Here is a 21389-nt window from a genome sequence, read left to right as displayed (position 1 = left end):
TTTTGGGGCATTCCTTTTGCTGCCCTCCCAGATCAGGCCAATTCCCAGGGCTCCTTCCCAAAGTGAGGTGCGGCCCCTGGCCTCTACTCTCCAGCTGGAACAGAAGGAAGCACAGAGTTTGCTGTTTTGGGAGAGGAGCTTCTCTTTGCTCCCTGCTTTCACTTTGGGACAGGTTGGTGTGTGCTCATTTGATAAAGGCAGGTTTAAACTCTGAAGCAGTTGTGTTTCAAACTGCTCCCTTCTCCAGCTCTTCTGTGGGTATCCTTGAACAAAAGGCCTCTTGGTGGGAGCTCCCTGTGCCAGGTTAAGGAAGGAGGTTGATATTTCAGGGTTGTTACTGCTGAAAGTAGCTGGTTTCTGGAGGTGTCCAGAACTGGGAGTGGCTCCTTTTCTCACCTGCCTGCAGAAAAGGAAGTTGCAAAGTGGGAATTTCATTTGTGGAGATGGCCATCAGGGGTGTTTGCCAAGAGATGGGCTGGTGGAGAGGCAGGTCTTGTGCTAAACTGGCTGTGTGTTTGTTTTGATGGTGGAGAGGGTCAGAGATGCAGACACAGACACCAGCTGAAGGAACAGTGCAATTTACTGTAATGCAAAAGTGCAAAAAAGAGTTAGGAAAGGATAAGCTAAGCAATGCACCTCAGCATTATTACAAAAGGGTGCCTCTGGTGATTAGGGAAGATCCATCACCAGGTAGCCCAATGGTTTCCCCTTCATCCAGAGCTGCACATCAGCTGGGGGAAGCTGTCCCAGCCCAGCCCTGCAGAGCCACGGCCAGGTACTGGGAAATCCTGCAGTGCCTCCACCTTTGGCGGCCACGAGGCTCCCAAGTGCGCTGTGAGAGTAGCCCGGCTCTGACAGTGCTGGACAAGCAATGTGCCCGAGCTTCTGCTGGGGGCACAGCTGGTGTCATTCTCCTCTTGGTTTTCTCCCCGAGCCTGGCCAGGGCTCAAGGAGGAACCAAGGCCAGATGTGGCCTTGTCCATTTTCCTCATGCAGAAAGGTGAAGACGTGTTTCACCAGTAAATGCATGCAACATTCGTTTTGATAGTAACACTCGGTTAAGGAGCAGGTACATAGAACATTGGGTTGGGAAGGTCACCTAGAGGGCAACTTTGGCTCAGGTTCTGTTGTTGAGGCTTCAGTCAAGGTCTGTTGTTCAGGCCTTGGTCCTTCAGTATTTTGTGGTGGACATCAATGCTGTGCAGAGCTGCAAACAAACAAGTCTGTCTTTAGCACATTTGGGACAGGGAATAGGATTAGCCCTGCAACGCCAGGCTGGGGCCAAGAGCAGAAGGCCAGCACTCTGCTTTTGCCCGCAGGCAGCCCTGCAGAGCAAGCAGCCCCTCTTGCCCAGGGGCTGAGGTGCCCGAAGCTGCCTCCCCGCTGTGCAGCTCTGCAGAGCCCGCGGGGCGCAGGGTCCTGGGCAGCCAGGGCAGCCCGGCTGCTTTGGAGCACAAGGAATGCCCAGAAAGAAGCTGCTGCCCTTTGCTTTGGAACTGTTCCTCAGAGTCTTGTCTTTAATCCACAGTGTCTGATATGTTTTCCTTTCTTCTCCCAAATTTAACACAGCTTTTTGAGAAAATTGACTGATGTAGCTTCCGCTGCTGGTGGTGGTGCTTTTATCTGCAGGTGAGGGCAGGAGATTTGAACCAAAGACGGAGTCCATTGTTAACACCCCAGCTTTGCCAAGTCAAGAAAACCATTCACAATTGGGCTACCAGTTCTGAGCAGTTTTCCTAGTTTATGGAAAGCTACAACATTAAGAAACCCAACAGATTTTCCTCCAGGAGGATACCAGCAGTAGCATGATGCCAATGTTTTCCACCCCTTTTCTGTGTCTTTTCAAGAGTTCCGCAGTGCCCAGCAGGAATGAAATGACCTGTGATAATGTGATTTGGGAGCTCTGTGTTGTTCGTTGCCACATGAGTGTTCATGACAAGCTGGACACCCCACTCATGGTTCTGTCAAGTTAAATTCATCCCAATTCTGTGCAAACAGCAGTCCCGAGATGCTGAGAAGAGCAAGCACAGTGGGTGGGTGTGCATGCACACACCCAGGGACTGACTGCTGTGTGGGCAGACGGTTTTGCACTCTTGTGAATCTTCACTCTCCCAAGCTGAAAGACTATTTCAAATATGTATCTTATATGAAAATATATATCAAAAAATAAAATTGTCCAAAAATACATGTGCATTAAATTTCATGCATATTATATATTATATATTTCAATTAATAATATAATATAATATAATATAATATAATATAATATAATATAATATAATATAATATATATATCAGATCATTTTTGAAGTCATTGCTTGTGGGGGATATTACACGATCTCCTAGTGTGGAGAGCTTTAATGTGGAGAGCTTTATTAATAGTTGGTTAGCTGAGAAAGGCCATGCTGACATATTGCCACTGGTCAAGCTGAGAAATCAGCAGTCAGCAAGCTGAAAGGAGATGTCAGCAGCTTGCAATCAGTGGCCTTGCTGCAACATGGAGAAAGGGAGTAGAGATTAGTCCTGAATATCTCCTAAGAATATGTAGAAAGTATCAAAAGTAGGACCATAGGAATGTAAAAGTAGGTGTAACTGCTGATATGTAACTAACCAATCCTGAGCTCAACTTTTGCAATATGCATGAAGTTAATTACGAACTGTATTTAACCCGCTGTGCTGATCAATAAAATTGGGCCTGTGATGATCAAACTGATGTCCTGGTCTCCTTCCGTCGACAAATGGTGGAGAATGCGGGCAACGCTGCGGGCAACGATGCGGCAACGTTAAACCCCTGTCCTTTTTTCTCGGATTACAAAGAAAAAAGGGAACTCGCCACGGTCCGGAAGTTGGGTGAGAGTCCTTGCAGCGGGACGGTGCCAGATTATTTATAAAAAGCACCCTTGAGGATCGCTCAAGTCTCTACGTGCCGCCGAAGTCTGGAAGCTGCTAAACAGTGCGCACTGAATAGGTATAGATAGGCAAGCGGCATATGATTTATTCTCTTCATATTTAGAAAAGCGAGGGGTAAAAGAGATAGATTTAAAAAAGGAATTACCGGGGTTGTTAGCTTATGGTCATTCTATAAGTATGTTTACTAACCCACATACAGTACATGAGCTTTCAGAGTGGAAAAATTTTGGAGAGGTGTTAATGGACTCTGTGTTAGATGGGGATAAATCAGCTAAAAAGTTTGAGAAATTATGGCGGGTGGTGTATAATGCATTGCTTCAGCAAGTCTCTGAGAGAAAGGCAGCAGAAAGGGCTACAGAAGCTCATAAGAGTAATATAGGATATGGTCGTGAGGATGACCCTTTAGCACCTTCTGTAACTAAGATACTTATGCCTAAAAATCCCCAGCATAGTGGTGTTGAGGACATGCCTTTAGAAAGTGCGGAACCGTCTGCGCCTCCCTTGTCTGAGGGGGAAGGCGAGCCGGGTGGGAGAGGTAAAAGCAAGCCAGCTTTGCCTCCACTGCCGGCTTCAGGCGGGTCGGATAGTGGGGGGGGCAAGCCAGCTCTGCCTCCGCCGCCGGCTTTGCCTCCGCCGCTACCCCCGAGCAGGCCGGCTCCAGTTACAGCTCCAGCGGGGGGGCCCCTTCCCCCGTGCGAGCCGGCTCTGCTCGAGCGTGCTCCGGTTTCAGCTTCGGCGGGAGGGGGGCTCCTTCCCCCGCGCGCGCCGGCTTTGCCTGAGCAAACTCCGGTTGCAGCTGCGGGGGAGTCGCTTCCCCCACGCGAGCCAGCCTCTACTTTACTGCCTTCCCAATGCGAAAATTCGGCGCCTGCACTAAAATGCCAGCAGCATAGCACCTCCAAAGAGCCAGCTCCCATCCCAGGGGCACACCGTGATCTATGGGGGGAAATGGCTAAACAAAGGAGGGAGGCTTGGTCTGCTTTGGCAAAAGAGGTGATGCAAATGAGAGATAGTGAGGCCGTACAAATAGCTTCTAGTCTTGCATGTCCTGTTACTTATACACCACAATATGATGCACAGGAGAATTTTATGCACAATGTGGCAGCATATTCTGCCTTAGATTAGAAGTTGTTAGCTCAACTACGTTCTACAGTTAGTCAGTTTGGTGTAAAAAGTGAACTTGTTAAGCAAATGTTAGATTATCTCTTTAACACTCAGATTTTATGCCCAAATGATTTAAAAGAGATAGTGCGTTTAATATTTACTCAGCATCAACAATTATTGTTTAATGCACATTGGCAAGCATTAGTAAATGAGTCAGTTGCTGTACAACGGGCTCAGAGAGACCCATTGCATGGAGTGACAGTGGATGAACTTATGGGATTAGGAGCATTTCTGCGTACAGAGGCACAGATGATATTGGGACCAGATAAGCTTAGAGAGGCTATGCGATTGGTGCGTACAGCGATAGATATGGTTAAAGAGCCAAAGAGATTACCAATTTATATGAGTATTAAGCAAAGTAGAGAAGAATCATTTGGAAATTTTATCGATAGGGCGGCTGCTGCTATAGACCGGGCCGGTGTGGCAGACTTTCTTAAGGGGGCGATATTGAAGCAGTGTGCCCTTCAAAATAGTAATCCAGCAACCCAAAGAGTATTATCTGCTTTGAGAGCAAATTAGACCATTGAGGAAGCATTAGAGCGAATGGCATTAATGCCAACTGCTTCACAGGCATTTCTAGTAGATGCTATAAAGGAGTTAGGATTGGGGTTACAAAAGCAGGCAGAGTCTAATCAGAATCAGGTGTTAGCTGCTCAGAATCAGGTGTTAGCTGCTCTTGCTCCTCTCCGAAGTGGCTCACTGCCGATCCAGCTCCCACAACACCACAGCTTGTAGACGGCGGTCGAGAAACTGTCAGCAGAGCGCGTTTCACGGGGGCCGCGCCCAGACACAAGTAGCTGCCGTGACATCAGAGACACCAGCACCAGCTGCCGCGACATCGCAGCCACCTCTTGTCTGCAACCCGCAACAACAGGGAGCAAATACCAACTGGAGTAAAGGGTCCTCTTATATTAAATGGACAAACATGTGGAACATTATTATTAGGACGCTCTTCTACAACTATGTTAGGATTATTTGTTTTGCCTGGAGTTATTGATGCAGACTTTACAGGGGAAATACAAATCATGGCTTACACCCTCTATCCTCCAATTAAAATTACAAAAGGACAACGTATTGCACAATTGATACCGCTATCACAAATGACCTCTGGAATACAACCATTTACTGAACAAGCACGGGATGAAAAAGGTTTTGGCTCCACTGGTGTTACACTTTTAACTGTGGATTTACAAAACAGACCAAAGCAAAAGGTCACAGTTACTTATGGGCATGAAAGCATAACCATTTATGGATTATTGGATACAGGAGCAGATACCAGCATTATTTCTCCAAAGGCATGGCCACAGCATTGGCCTCTATTCCCATCGGCAAACATGCTCACCGGAGTAGGAGGATTTACATTGGCAAGCAGGTCGCCTTCTCTGTCTGTGTCCATTGAGGATCAACAAATATCTGCTGTGTTTTCAATTGTGCAACTGCCTCCTACAGTCTCCTGCCTAATTGGAAGGGACATTTTAACACAACTGGGAGTGGTGTTAACTAATCAGCACCCTTTGGGGTAATTGCCATTGCTTGGACTTTCCCCATTCCACTCACCTGGAAAACGGATACACCGATGATGGTTAAGCAATGGCCTCTAAAAGGGGATAGCCTTATGCATGCTCATGATCTTGTTTGCACAGCAACAACCATTTTCCTCTTTGCAGATTGACATTATTAGAAATACTCTTGCTTCATATTCACTTGATATTGCTTCAGAGAAAATTCAAACTACAAAGCCCTGGAAATATTTGGGATGGACTTTGATGGATCAAAAAGTGATACCTCAAAAATTGGAGTTACAACTGGACATTAAGACTCTACATGATGCACAGAAGTTGCTGGGAGACTTACAGTGGCTAAAGCCTATTGTGAGAATACCGAATCATTTGTTAGAAACCCTGCGGCCTTTATTAAAGGGTGTTGACCCTACTACTCCTGTATGCCTGACACAGAAGCATCGTCTTGCCTTGCAACAAATCAGTGACTGTGTACAACAGGGGTACGTGTCTCGTCGACAACTCGACCACCCTATTAACCTTACTATCTGGAATAGCCCTTGCCACCTGCTTGGTGCTCTCTCTCAACAACAAGAGAAAACGGGGGAGATACAGGTGTTGGAATGGTTGTCTCCACCATTACAGCATAAGAAAACAATATGTTCAAAAATTGAACAATTGGCTGCATTAATCAAAAAGGGGCGTCTCAGAATTCTTGAAGTGGATGGTAGAGAACCTGCTACCATTAGACTGCCTATGGAAAAAGAAACCTTAAACTAGTACCTGATTAACTCAAAAGATTTACAAGAAGCATTATTAACATCATCTGCAAAAGTAGATACCAGCAAATTAGTGCCTAAAGTTTTACAATAGATGACAGAATAGAACTAGATTACTCGACCCTTGAGAGAAGAACGCCCTATAGAAAGAGCTATTACAACCTTTACCGATGCAAGAAAGAAGTCAAAGCGTGCTGCTGTCACTTGACAAGAAAAAAGACAATAGAAACATCAAATCATCACAGCAGACCCTGCAGATAGTTTACAAACTTTAGAATTGTTAGCAGTAATATGAGCAGTATCCAACTTACAGAGACCTTTAAATGTAGTTACAGAGTCTATGTATGTTGCAAGAGTAGTCAAACGAATAGAAGAAGCAGCAATTAAAGAAGTAAATAATAAATGATTGTATAAGTTGTTAGTACAATTAAAAAAAGCTCTACGAGAAAGAAATGCAACGTATTCTGTGCTTTGCACTCTCCTCCTGAAAAATTAGACCTTTTTGACAGTACAAACACCAGTTTGTCTAACACTACAGCTAGTAGATAGTTTAGCTTTAAGTCTTCAAACCAACCACAAGAAACATAAGCCACCCTAGATTCATTCCTAAATGTGAGTGAAATCTCTCCGCAGCATTACAGTAAATGTAACAGCACAAAAATCACTACACCAATGAAATTACCCACAGAAATATTTTTAATTTGCAGAAACAAAGCGTAAAATAGCATACCAACTAGACCACAGAGTAGACCCTGTTATTTAAGTAAACTGTCATTGTTTCATCCTAATGTGTCCTTGCTAATGCAGCTGAGTCAAAATTCAAACAGAAAGAGACGTACATAACTTAAACTGCAGCTCAATAAGAGATCCACAATTTTGAAGCACATTCAAACAAGTAGTTGTTTCAACTATCTTGCCAAGAAGATCTGCCAATAAAACTATGAATTTAGCAAAACAATTAAAGTGCTGAGCAAAGAGTGAACTAAACAAGACATCACAAATCCTAGACATGCTAACCACAGATGTGCAGAGTGTTAACCATGCTGTTTTGCAAAATAGAGCTGCCATAGATTTTTTGCTTTTAGCACAAAGACATAGATGTGAAGAATTTGAGAGAATGTGTTGCATGAATCTGTCTGACCATTCAGTGTCCATTCACAGTAAGATAAAAGAACTACAACAGAGACTTCACAATCTGAAAGAAAAAGAAAGTTTAAGAATTGACGAATAGCTTAAAAACTTAAAACTTAGACCGTAGCTAAGAAACCTTGTGATCTATGCTATAAGACTGCTGAGTGTAATTTTACTGTTTTTGCTAATTTTGCCTTGTGTTTTTAGTTACATTCAAAACATAGTCAACCATACAATAGCAAAAACCTAACAAACTAATTTCCTTACACAAGAAGAAAACGGGGGAAATGTGGAGAGCTTTAATGTGGAGAGCTTTATTAATAGTTGGTTAGCTGAGAAAGGCCATGCTGACATATTGCCACTGGTCAAGCTGAGAAATCAGCAGTCAGCAAGCTGAAAGGAGATGTCAGCAGCTTGCAATCAGTGGCCTTGCTGCAACATGGAGAAAGGGAGTAGAGATTAGTCCTGAATATCTCCTAAGAATATGTAGAAAGTATCAAAAGTAGGACCATAGGAATGTAAAAGTAGGTGTAACTGCTGATATGTAACTAACCAATCCTGAGCTCAACTTTTGCAATATGCATGAAGTTAATTACGAACTGTATTTAACCCGCTGTGCTGATCAATAAAATTGGGCCTGTGATGATCAAACTGATGTCCTGGTCTCCTTCCGTCGACATCCTAGTGTTTGTACATTTTTGCTTTCTGCTGCTGCTTATCCTAGCAGTAACTCCCTGTCAGTTCTTCCAGGTAACTTCACACAAAGAGATTCCATCATTTCAGTGCCTGTGAGGGCTTGGCACTGAAATGCCAAGTTGATTCCCAGCTCTCCAGCCTCCTTCTGGATTTTGGGGCATGTCAGCACTGGTGTCCATGGCCCTTCCTTCATCCCCAGCCTGCAGCAGTCACAGTCGCTGCTGCCTCCCCCTTGCTGCAGCTCATTTGCCAAAGTGCTGCCAAAGGCAGCAGAGCTGGCTCAGGATCCCTGCTGGCTTCTGCTCTCTGGGATGAGCTTCAGGGGGACACTTGGAGCACTTTCCTAAAGAGCTGCCCGTGGGATGAGGGATTTGTCCTCCCCGGGTGGCTCCTCCTTGGATTCTGTGCTCATGGAGCCCGGAGTTTTCTCAGCAGCCTCTGCAGCGAGTTCTGAGCCAACGTGGGGCTCTGCTGCCAGCCCAAATCTGCGCTTCCCCTGCCCAGCCTGAGTGCAGGTGGGGCATGTGCTGGGCATGGCCGGAGATTGGCATGGCCAAAATCCTCCAGCATTTACATCTGTCCATGGCTTTGGGTAGCACAAATCTACACTTACTCCAGTTGAAACATTGCATTTATTGCAGATAGTTACACCCGCACTGCTAATGTACAAATACACAAGCATTAACTTATTTTTAAAAATGAAATTTATTTTAAATTACAACACCTGTGCTACCAATATAGAAACAGAGAAATATCAATTTATTAATAAAATCTAATTTATTGTGAGAATTGTGCTATGTAAATATATACAGATATCAACTTCAGTGAAAAAAATTACTTTATTGCAACCCTCTACAACAACTCACTGTACACAAATATTGAAATTACTGAATTGAAGTTTAACAATTAAATTTATTACATATTACTACAACCGTACAGCCCATATACAAATACAGAAACATCAATATCCCTCTCGAAAGAATCTCAGATCCAGAACTAAATAAATAGAATTTTAGAACTATACAACTCCATGCATAATAAATAGAAGTGAATACATATATAGGCATAACAATATAGAGATGTAAACATACATTGCATATTTCATGACATATAACATGACAATATAATACAAACATAACAAACCTGTCTATGAATACACAAATGTCAAAGGACCAATAAAACAATCCATACAACTACAGCAACAGAAATGCACAGCTACAGAGCGCTACAGGTATGTAAACAGATGCATATACACTCATCAATATAACAATGTACACACATAATATCCCTATACAAATATCAGTCAGTGTATGTAAATATCCCTATACTTGTAACTATCCAAATCTAACTACACATCCATAAACAGCGCTAGATCAGGAGGAGTTACAGCCGCCGATGTTTCCAGGCTCTCACTCGGGCTCCTCCTCCCGAGCAGAGCAGCTCTCCTGGACAGCGAGAGCAGATGGGACATCTGGCAAGCAAAGGGAATACTGAGTGAGTGTGGGGACGTTTCCCTTGGCAGCAGCTGCGCTTCCATCAGGGAAGAGGAAATGTCAGAGCCTCCCCAGGAGGGTGAGAAGGAAAAGCAGCCGAGCGGGCCAGGCTGTGGTGACCCGTTCACTTCTTTCTGGCATCCCAGTTGCTCTGAGGGAACTCCCTCATGTCAGGTTATTGAACCACCTCTGCACTTATCAAGACTGTGGCCCCCAAATCAGTCAGCATTTATGTCTCCAGCTGCTTGCACCAATGTCAGGGAATGTCCTCTAACAGTGCTGGGGCACAAAGTTACCTTGCACAGGTCATCTGACTGGGCCTTGTTCTTTCTGTGCTTCCTGTGTTTCTCCTTACCTTCCAGTTGGAATTGTTACAGCATTTCTTTTTCTTTCCCCTTGATCAGTGCTGAAATGCATGTTTCTCTTCCAAGTTTCATTTTGTTCAGTGATCCTGTCAAGCCTTTTCTCAGAAGCTTTTATAATGGAATTTAGTGTTAATTTCAGCGATTTTGGTGATTTTCTGTGAGATTTATGCAAGTGTCCTGTTCATTGGGCACCATTTAGGAAGGTACAAAAGAGAAAAAGGATGTTCTGTGTTATGTTTGCCCAATTATCCCATCACTAAAAAGAACCAAACAATATTAAAAGTAGTAACAATTTTAATGAAATAATTAGGATGAAAAACATAAAATTGGATACAATATAATTTGATTAAAATAAGGGATAATTTGGTTCCAATAATAGCGCATAAACAAGAGATACCATGGGGTACGGAGTGCAGGGTTCAATGACCCTTGCCACTCCACATACAAGCTTGCCAAGTGAAAATCACCCCTTATATGCCATGTGTCAATGCCATCTCCTCCTATTTTCGGTTTGTCACTTTTCTGTCTCCGCCTTCATTACCACCTTTACCACACATGCGCCACCACTCAGTTTGGTGGTCGCACAAGTCTTTGGGGGTCGTCACTGATGAAGGCCCTGTAGTCTTCTTCGTTGTCCTTTAATTCACCTTTGGGTTACACATGCGCACCAAGCCAATACAATGTAAGCCAAGACTAACATATCACTACATCTGCATATCAAAGCAATAAGTCCCTTATAATTAACATTTTCTTGGACCCAACCAGGTTCTTGGTCATTTTTACCAACTGTATCTTCAGCTTCTTTCCTGTGGTCCTTGAAAACATCTCCTGGGAAAAGGGGAGTGGAGCCCCTCCTTTCCCTCTTCTCTTTGGCATTACTATTTTTAACTTATTTTATTATTTCCAGATATTAGTTACTGTATCAATATTGATTGCTGTTTCAATTTTTATCAGCACGAATCATACCTATTTACCACATTCTGTATGTCAGTTCACTAGTGGAATATTCATGGATAGAGAGAGTGATTAGGTGAATTTGACATCTACTCCTAACCTCAAAATGCAACAGGTAATTTGGGGAGAAATTAAAGCCCGATTTCTCCTTCTACCAGCCTGTATTCAAATGTAAAGTAAATAGAGCAGGGTGAGAATGTCAGTGTTCAGTTCCTGAAGTGCCTTATTAAGGTGTTCTTAAAGTAATGGAGATAAAATCTGGGTGGGCATTCCTAATTTCCAGACACTCATTGTCAATTTCATTGACTCTGAAAACAGCAGAGATGTGCACATCATACCTGATCAGTCCATTTGGGGATGTTTTAAGTTCAGATTCTCTGCGGCTTTAGATTTTTAGATCTCTAGACAATGCTTCCAGCAATCTAAATAGCTTTCAGAAATTAAACTTTTCTCCTTTTTTCCTCAGTCTTTGCAGTCATGTGCACCAGAGACCTTCAGTGAATGGATTCCACTCTAAGCCATCTCCAAGCTGAATCTCCCGGCTCTGTTCACACTGGTGGTTTGTGTGTCTCTTCTGCACAGTGCAATTTTAAAACCTTCATTCCTTATTATCTCTGCCCTTCCTTTTCTGTTTTAGCTTGCAAATGCATGCAGATGTATCAGAAATGATACATCTAATTTCTGATGCATCAGTTCCTGTCTAGCAATTTCATTTTATCCTGTTCTGATGTTATGCTAGCCTTATATGTTTTATTCTAAGTGGACTCCTGTTTTCTTGCATGTGGAAGTTTTACAAAGCAATGCTCTCATTCACCTGCTTTCATGAAACCCTTCATTAACATCAGCACAAGTAACTGTGTGATTCCCTTCTGCTTTGTAGAAGATTTGGGAAACTCAAGTCCTGCTCAGCTACAGAAAAACATACATGGTGCTTGGTAATTCCCCTAAGAGCTTAAGTTAATAGTAAACAACTGCAGCTTATTCATTTCACAGAAATTGGGAGAAAAGACCTTGCAAATATTGAGGAATGTAGTGCAATATTGATGGGCATCCCTCAGTTATCCAGACAGAAAAACTGGCAAAATTCCCTCTTTTCCAAAGGTTTTCATTTGCTTTGGCTGTACTTCGTATGGCTGCAGGTCACATTTCCCTTGATTTAAGGAAGTATTTTGGCAGGTATTCTTGGTGATATATCTTGCTAATTCTGCCCATGGAGGAATTACTCAGTTCTGCAGTCCTTATTACATGCCCTGTTCTAAAAGACTTTTATGGTTTTTTCCCTCTCTCTATGTTTTCACACTTGTTCAACAACGTTTTCTTTCCAAGAATATTAATCACAATATTCCAAAGGATTAAAAAATGCTTAGGTATTTTCCCCCTAAGTATTTACTAAAGAAAAATAATAATAATAAAAAAACCTGTATGCATGCTGGATGTAAAATACAAACAGAAATAAACTTGAGAGTTCTCCCAAAAACTTTAAGAAAAAAACCCATGTATTCTATAAAGCACAGACTATTCATCTACAGTATACAAAAATGGGCATGTTCTAGAGGAGAAAATCTGTGCAATGGTTCTGCAAAGAATTCTATGCTTTCAAGCTTTTTGCCCTTCAGGGGCAGTGCCATTCTCTGAACTGTAATGCTCTGAGCATGTTCTGCTCACCATGGAAGCTTTCTGCTCTCCCCTGGTACAGATCATCCTCCCAGCAAAGGGGCAGTGCAGCCACCACAACTCGCAGCACCTTCCCACACAGCAAGAAACTGAAGGGAGAGATGGCTTTCACCAGCGGCTGCGGGTTCTAACACTGCCACCTCTCAGCTGCCGAAAGCCTGAATTTTTGTGTTGCAGTGTGTTAGTTCATTGAGTCAAATGTTCTGCTATATAGTGGTATGTTCAAGTGTTCCCCGAGTTATTACAGTTAGTCTCTCCCCTCTGTTATGTCCTCCTACCCAAGTGTCCCTCAAGGAATCCCCTCCCTCCTCACTGGATTTTTCCCTGTCTGTCAAGACAACCTGGCCCCTTTGCCCCATCCATCAGCCCAAACCCTACCCTTTGTTCCAGAAAGTTCCCTGTCCCTCACCCTAAGATCCTATCCCTATCCCATCTCTCTTCCCCTTGTTCTGATTTGTTGTAGCCCTCAAAACCACACCCCAAGAGTCGCTTGTGGGTTACCATATGGTGTCCACCCCCTGTTTTGAAAGATTTTAAAAACCCGTGCACAGGGGTGTTGGGGGTTCTTTCAGCGTCTGTTCCCATTGGGCATTCTCACCTGTGAACCTTCCCCCTTCCTCTCCTGATGAATTTGCTGCACTTTACACTGCAGAAGAGCCTCCTCTGCTTCCTTCCCTCGGTCTTCCAGAGGTCTCTACTGCTAGGCCTTTGGCCTAGAGGTTCTGGCTCAGGCAAAACCCCAACCTAGCCAGTTCCCCACTCTTGCCATTGTCCCTGGAGCATCACAGAGCTAGCCAGGGCTGCGGAGGGCAGTGACGGTGACCCACGCCCTGGCATGTCACAGCCCCCAGAGCCACACCTGCCAGGCCACAAGTCCCAGCCCTGGTCCCCACTGCGGCCTCAGTGGCTCCTGGGCATCCTCACCCTGAGTGCAAAGGCAGCCTCAGAATCCCCCCAGGGCGCTCTGGATCCAGGCTGCAGACACCCTAAAGCCAGCACTGAAAGGGACATGGATGGGGACTGCAGCTGGATCTTACAGTGCTCACCACTCCTGACTACTGTCTAAGTGAACCTAAACCTCATTGGCAGCAACTTGAGCACATTTACCCTGCTCGCCCCTCCTGGAACGTGGTGTTCTCACATCATACGCCAGCCCTTTGCAGGGAGTGACCAGCTCCCAGCTGCTCTGCTACCCTGGCCTTACTTTATCTTTGCCAGTAATGAACTTAACAGGTACACTCCTGAGAAACTTAGCTCAACCTTTGCTTCTCAGGACCTCTTCTGCAAAAAAACTCCACTAATCCCTAGTTTTTGCACAGAGAAGGAGGTCCTGATAAAGCATAAGGCACAGGCAGGGCTCTGGCATACGAATTCCTGAGCCACAGGATTCCACCCATTGTTGTTCCTAGCTGCTTTGCTGATATTTTAGAGCCAGTTCTGGACAGGGGCTGCTGCTCACAGGGTAGGAAAATTTGGAGAAGAAGAGGTGCAGGAGACAACCAAAAAAAGCCAAGGGGGAAAACCCTTAGAAATACAGAGCACAACAGAAGTCCTTGGAGATGGTTCAATAGAAAATGCCACCAGCAGTGAGCAGAGCCCAAGGTTGCTCACTGCCACCCCAGGGGCTCCTCAGTCCCCGTCTGGTTTGTGTCTGATGCAGCCGTGCCTGGAAAGGGCTCCAGGCTGTGGTGTTCCCAGCTTGCTCCAGGCTACATTCTTAGCAGCACTGAAAGAAGAGGTGAAACAAAGAGCCATTTTCTGTCCTGCCTGCAACCTCTTCTCCTTCAATGCCACTGCCAGAGATCATCCCTCTGTCAGCTTGGCACTGTGCCTGCTGCATCCTCGTCCCTGTCCCTTGCATCAGCTCCTGCACATCAACACTCACTGCCCCACATCATGAACAGAGAGAGCAGTGTCAGAAGAGCAAGGACTGCATTTTCTTGTTTGTGAGATGCAAAGCTGTGTTTCGTGTCAGATACAAACAGGTGACATGTGTATTTGTGAATGCAAAATGTGTGGACCCCGACAATGGGAGAGCTGTGAATTCTAATAATAACTGAGGAGAGTAAAGCATGGAAAAAGGCCTTTGAACCTATCTTCTGTTTGCAATTAACCCTAGTTGATCTAGGAGTATTGGAATTAAGGTGTTAAAGATGTTGCGTTTTGCTTGCATTTAATCCTTAAAAAGCTCTGCAATAATAACCTTTTGAAGTATAATTTTAGAATATTACTTGTACCCTAAAACTGTAGCTTTGGAATATATATAAAGGAAATATGCTTATCTCACACCTTACTGAAGCAGAGAAAAACAGCTTGAGAAAGAAAAATGAACATCATCTCAAGGGTTTATGGTTTCAACCAAAGGGAAGCTGGACATCACTGTTATGAGATTTATAGTCTCTGTAATTAAAAGGTAGACACACATCTGGGGAGCTGGACCCCACCAGATGGGATTAGTCTTTCTTCTTTTGAAAACTGGACTGTCACCATCTGGGGATACTCCTTTGAGATACATCCTGAGAAATTAAAATCACAATAGTGTATAGAATTGTGATGTAATAATTTGGAATAAGAATTGCTGATGAGTAAAAGATTGGAAATAGAAACTGCTGAAAAAAACTGATGGGTACCCCTATAAATACCTGTAACCGTCAATTATCGGTGTGCAGTTGGAGGGAAAACTTCTCCCACTGTACCCAGCGCTGTATTGCTCATACTTTACCATATTAAATAATAAATTGATTGCTGCTTGAATATTGGCCTAGTCAAGCTTCTTATTCATAACACTGTTAGCTGTGCTCCTCTATGGGCTGGCCATGGCACTTGGTAATTAATATGCTGCCATGCTGTGAACTGAATTCACACCTTACAGGGCTGTGTTTACTTGGCCTGCTGGATCAGTGCCCACTTCCTTCCTCTGCTCCTCCTCACTCCAGGACTGTAAGAGACCAGCATGGGGTCAAAGACCCTGCAGTATCATTACCCTCTAGTAATGCTCAGAGGTCCTCTAAGGGCTGGTCATGCACAGCATCTGGGTGTGGGGCATGTGCTAAGGAGAAAGAAAGAGTCTGTGAGAAAGCTGAGCTGCTCTTACATGGGACTGCAAAAATGACAGGAACTTTTTGCCATATAAAGCTTTCCTTCCAGGTCAGGGACCAGGGAAGGCCTAATCAGCTGTGGCCCTACAGGGCAAGTCTGTGCTAACTCCCAGCACCAAGTGCAGGGCTGTGGGACACAGCTCCTACAACAACAGCACAGCTCTGTGCAAGAGCCCAGCCTTGCATCTGGGTTCCTGCCTGCTTCCCCTTTAGAGACAGCTGTGGCCCGAGGATTTGTGTCTGAGGGAGAGCTCCATCCTTGGGCCTCCTGATCTTTCCCAAGTGGCCAAATGGGGATGCACCAGCAGCTCTGCTGGGAAGGTGCTGGCCCAGTGGCTGTTTTTTGAGACTGTGCCCCCCATATCAGCTTTATGTGTGTGTGAGGGGGTGCTCTGGTGGGTGTGGTTACACACTCACTGGCCTTGGCAGAGCACAAGTTGGAACCTTTGAAGGTTCCAGCTGCTGTAAGGCTCAGGAGGCAGAGCTGGTGCTAGGCACAGGGTGGTACTGTGCTGAGGGAAAGGTGAAAACAGTTAATAATCCACCCTCTGCTAATCACGGAGGGCTGATGGGAGGCACAGGCTTGGTGGAGCTGCTTTGTACAGGCCAAGGTGCTTATCAGCTGTGCAGTGTCCCCAGCAGCCCCTGGCAATGCTGGTGCAGCTGAAGGACAGGCTTGATGGGTCTGGTGCAGCCCCACAGCCTCAGGCACTGCAGCTCCACAGTGCACAGCAGCGTGGCTGAACTGCTTGTTGGGCAGGTGAGGGCTCAAATATATTTCCTGCAACTTGCTCCAGCACAGTTCAGCCTGGAAAAAAGGCATTTTTCCAAGTGTAGGGGAGTCAAGCTCCAATAAATGTCAGCTGAGCCCTGGTGCTTGCTCCCCTGCATGAAGCCTCAGTGAGGCACCAGGGCCTCCTGTCAGCAGAAGGGTAAGGGAGATCAGAGTTGTTGGAAGAATACGTGACTGAAGGCTGAGCACAGGGTTGGTGGTGCTTTGTGTGGCTCTTGCACGACATCCAGGCTGGCTGTGGCAGTGTGAGCTAACCTTTTGTTTTGCATCAGGCTTTATGCCAGAGCCAGCCCCTTTCCAGCCTTGGGGGTGATTACAGCTGTTGCTCTATATTTTTCTCCCTCCTTTTTTTTTCCAACAGCTATTCTACTCCAGCACCATAGGCAGGCAGTGATGGCTGCCTGTATCTAACAAGACAAACTGAGATCTGCCTGCAGAGCCATAGTAAGGTGTACCTGGGCTTGTGAGACAGGCCAGGACAACACAAACTGAGGCCATAGCCATGCTGTGCTTTCAGTTGAGCCTGAGGTGGAGCTGCTGTGCTTGTAGTCAGCATCTAGATGGGGCAGGTGACATATCTATCTTAGCTGGGACAGAAACAGAAGTACAGCCCTTGCACAGCATCCTTCTGCTTGGCTGTGCTAAGCTCAGGGGCCTCTAAACTGGCCCTAAAGACCTAGGTGTCCACTCCTTGCCCAGATCCCCAGCCTCAGGGAGGACTTGGGTTTAGGAGCCATGGCTTTTTCTTCCATCAGACTCCATTAAGAAAAAGTCAAGTTAAGCAGTTCATAAACATTTAAAATACTATACAGTGTGTAAACCAAATATCCCCCTCCCCACAACAATCCCGTGCTCTCAGCAGATGCTCTGGTGAAGAATACTGCTTTTGGCACTGTTTGCCTTCTCTTTCTCCTTCTTCTTTATGGGATCCATCTCAAAACAGCTCCAGACCTGCACTGTTTCATCAGCAGCTGCTGAGGCCACTGATGTACCATCAGGACTCATGGTCAGGGTCAAGATTCTATCAGTATGACCTGAGGAGGAGAAGGAATGTGCAGTCAGGGCTGAGCTGATCAGCACATGCACATTTACTCCTGTATGCTCCCATGAGCCCTGCCAGCTTGCATAGCTGTCTCCCCACTGGCTGTGGCAGCATGGTTTCAGACCCCAAGCATACACTTGGATCAATGGTATCTCTTCCACAGCCCCGTGGGCATGCTTTACTCCTAGCAGCATGGCCCCAGATACTGTCCTGTATCAGTGATGCTGCAGGCTCAAACCAAGGCATGCAGCTGTCTTCAACCTCTAACAGCACCCCCCACCCAGGCCCTGTCCACCTACCTTGCAGCTCTGCAACCTTGTTCATTCTTGGATACTTCCATATAACCAGCTGATTCTGTGCAAAGCCATGGGCTGAAATGAGCTCCTTGTAGTTTGTGGACCATAGGATAGAAGTCACCTGCAAACAGGCAGTAACACAGATGAGACAAGGTCCTTGTGCTGATGCTTACCACTCGGAGGTGAGCATGGTCCCCCTCCTTCCCTGTGTCTCTGGGCCTGAGGAGCCAGCAGCTCTGTGTAGGTGTGCTGCCAGAAGGTGTTTGTCTCCAAGCTGATGTTCATCTCTCACCTGGGAATGGGTATCAACAGCACTGAGGCAGGCGCCAGAACACACGTTCCAGATGCGAATATGTCTGTCACTAGTGCCACCTCTAGTGGCTAGAACATTCATCTGCCATGGGCACCACGCCACAGCCTGAGAGAGGAGAGTTCATTTTAAAACATACAAGAGGCAACCTGCACCCAGCCAGTGCTGCATGCCTGCCTTGCACACACATATCTGCCCATGGCAGCTCTGTGCTCACCTTGACAGCACCCTGTTGCTGAGTGAAGGTCTGTACAGGAGCAAAGTCGCCACCCTCACCTTGGGTGCACAGCCAGACGTTCACCAGACTGTCATTGCCACCACTGGCCAGGTAGCGGCCACCCAGAGACCATCTGAGTCCACACACCTCGTGTGTGTGGCCAGCAAGGGTGGCCACGTGATGCTCAGCCACTTGGACATCGTGGTGATGGATGTGCCCAGTCTGTGACCACTGCAGAGAGAAGAGAAGGCTTGCAGGGTCAGGCTGCACATTTTCACCCAAATCCATTTTTGTTGTTGCAAGACTGCTATACCTGCTACTGGGTTTCAACCAGTGTTACCAGCAACACAGGTCTGTTGGTGTGAGTGAAACACCCACACAAGCTCTTTACAACTTTAGCACAAATTGCAATACAGGAAAGAGGCCTTCTCACAGCCCCAACAGATAAGGCTGAGTAAGAATCCCAAGGCAGGACAAACTTCTCTCCGCCATCCCTAACCCATGCCACACATAGATTGAGGGATAGGAGTTTGCAACAACTGGAAACTGCCCTTGACCCACTGCTTTGCCTGGAGAGGATGCAGCTGTTCCAGGCCACAACGGCTGGTCATGGTTCGGAGACGTTTCTGCTGCTCAGCGTCCCATAGCTGGTGAGGCAAAGCAAAAAGTTCTTCAGAAGAAACCCAATCCTGTTTCTATGCCCTAGGAACCTCACTGCACAGGCTCTCTCAGCTTACTCAGTAAGGGAACAGAGAAAATGTGTATCTCATGACTATAGCACAGAAGGTTACGCTACTTATCAGAAAACCCCCAAACCAAACCCTGCCTTGCACACTGGGCAATTCCACCCCACACCAGGGAAGACAAGTCAGGTGCATGGCATCCTTCCTCTGCCAGCCAAGGTTTTGTCCCCAGGCCCTACAGTTCTGTCAATCCCTAGAAAACACTTCTAGTTTTAGTCCTGCATTCACCTGAACCTCAGCACTACTTGTGCCAACAGCAAGGTAGTCTCCATCTTTAATCCATGACACAGAGGAAATGTAAATATCTGGATGCTCCGTCTGCAGCAGGGGGATAATCTCCCTAGTATTGTAATTCCACAGATAAACAGTGTCGTCCAGAGCCACTGCCAGGAAGTTCTGGGAGCTCCAGTCTATGAGATTCAGCTCCTGGCCTTGCCCAAGGGTCACACCAAGTACCTGAGATTGTTGTCCAAATGCTCCTTCAATCCTGTCAGGCTTGGTGCTGTGACCACTGCCCTGGGGAGCCTGTTCCAGTGCCCAACCACCCTCTGGGTGAAAAACCTTTTTTCCTGATATCCAACATAAAGCTCCTTTGACTCCGCTTCCTGCTGCTTCCTGGAGTTCTCCCAGTCTGTCAGAGCTTCCTAGATGTGGTGATCAGTGGGGAAGGGAAAATGCCTGCAAAGGCCAAGGATAGAGCCTTGTGCTTTTGTGGGCAGAGGGACAATTGCAATTGCAGCTGTGAGCAGTGTTTGGTATTTCACAGCGCTAACCACAGAGGCCCTGGGGAAACCATGTCTCCTCATGATGCCATTAACTTGAGAAATGAGGAGGGTCCTTGCTGGGGCGTGGAGCACATGGGGGACAATCTACTGGGTGTGGCACAGCCTGCACAGCAGGTGCAGCTCCTGCCAAAGGAGTCTTGTATGACTGTCCTGGCCTCAGAGCTCAGCTTTCTCTTCAAACTGATGTTTCATGTTAGCCTTGAGATGATGAATCACTTTACAGGCACCTTCACATGCTGACTGCCATGGGACAGTTGGAGCAAATGCTGCCTTAAATGTTGGTGCTGGGCCTGATAGTTCCCAAGAGACTCTGTAGAACAGGACAGCCTGGCTAAACTGCCTGCCACCCTTTCCTCAGCTTTGGAATATGGTAAAGCATTTAGATGTCTCCATTGCCAAGCCCCATAGAAGAAACAGGCTGCATTGCTGGATATTCTGAAACTTCCCAGCCCACAACGTGTTTTCCTTGCATTTGTTGTTTTCTAAAGGTCTGCAGATTTGGGGATAAATGGGTGGAAAGAGCCTCAATCCTGCTGCAGCTCTGTGTAGTGGGTGCCCTCTGATAGGTCAGCATGAATCGTCCTTAATTTCTAAATTATTCATATGTCATCTATTTCTTTAATCTTTCTCAGAGTAAATACTGTGAAAGAAATTGAGTATCAGACAGTGCAGGGAGACTGAATTCTCCCTCTTCCGTGCAGGCAGGCCTTTGTGTGCAATGCTACCTTTGTGTTTAGCTGAGGCCAGAACCTTCTGCAGGTGTCTGAAGGGGCAGGGAGAGCCCAGGCTCCTTCCCCCAGCAAGGGCAGGGAGCAGCTCTGGCCAAGGCCGGCACTGCTGCTGCTCCTTGTCCCTGTACCAAGGGTTTGCTCTCTCCTCCCCAGCAGCTGCCCTGCCCCAGTGCGCGAGTGTGCGGCCCAACTGCTCCTGTCCCTGATGGAGAGAATTGGAGTCACCCAGCTCGCAGGCACCCCCAGGGCTGAGAGGCGGCCACACGTAGCAGGGAAGCTTGCTCAGGACTGTCACAAGGACACAAGTAATGATCTGCATTTCACCTCCTGAAACAGGAAAACCATTTTGTGTCTGGCTATAAAGGTGAAACAACACAAGAGTGGAAACTAAAGGGAATATGAACTTACCTCACGTTGTGAATAAGGGTCATAGAATCATGGAATATGCTGAGTTTGAAGGAACCCATCAGGGTCATCGAGTTAATCTCCTGGCCATGTGCAGTGACCCCAAGAGTCACTCCATGTGCTTGAGAGCATTGTCCAAACCCTTCTTAAGCTCTGTCAGCCTTGGCACTGTGACCACTGCTCTGGGCTGCCTGGGCAAATGGCTGTGCTGGGAAACCTGAGGTTGGCCAGCAAAAAGGAACATAGCCAACTTTTTCCTGTGGCTTGAAGGATTCTTTACTGAGATCAAGAGAGCTCAGATCAG

General features: G+C 46.1%; 1 protein-coding gene across 1 annotated transcript; it reads right to left on the bottom strand.

Annotated features, from left to right (window-relative positions):
• Positions 1-17411: 17411 nt before the first annotated feature.
• LOC141731752 (cell division cycle protein 20 homolog) lies at positions 17412-21156 on the bottom strand. Its single transcript, XM_074558294.1, is given in 8 exon segments — positions 17412-17590; positions 17898-18015; positions 18187-18312; positions 18422-18643; positions 18972-19023; positions 19025-19068; positions 19393-19590; positions 21094-21156. Coding segments are annotated over 8 exon segments (1002 nt in total).
• Positions 21157-21389: the final 233 nt, after the last annotated feature.

Source organism: Zonotrichia albicollis, chromosome 25 (assembly GCF_047830755.1).
Source record: "Zonotrichia albicollis isolate bZonAlb1 chromosome 25, bZonAlb1.hap1, whole genome shotgun sequence".
In the NCBI taxonomy this organism is placed as follows: Eukaryota; Metazoa; Chordata; class Aves; order Passeriformes; family Passerellidae; genus Zonotrichia; species Zonotrichia albicollis.
This window is presented reverse-complemented; position numbering and strand designations above follow the sequence as displayed.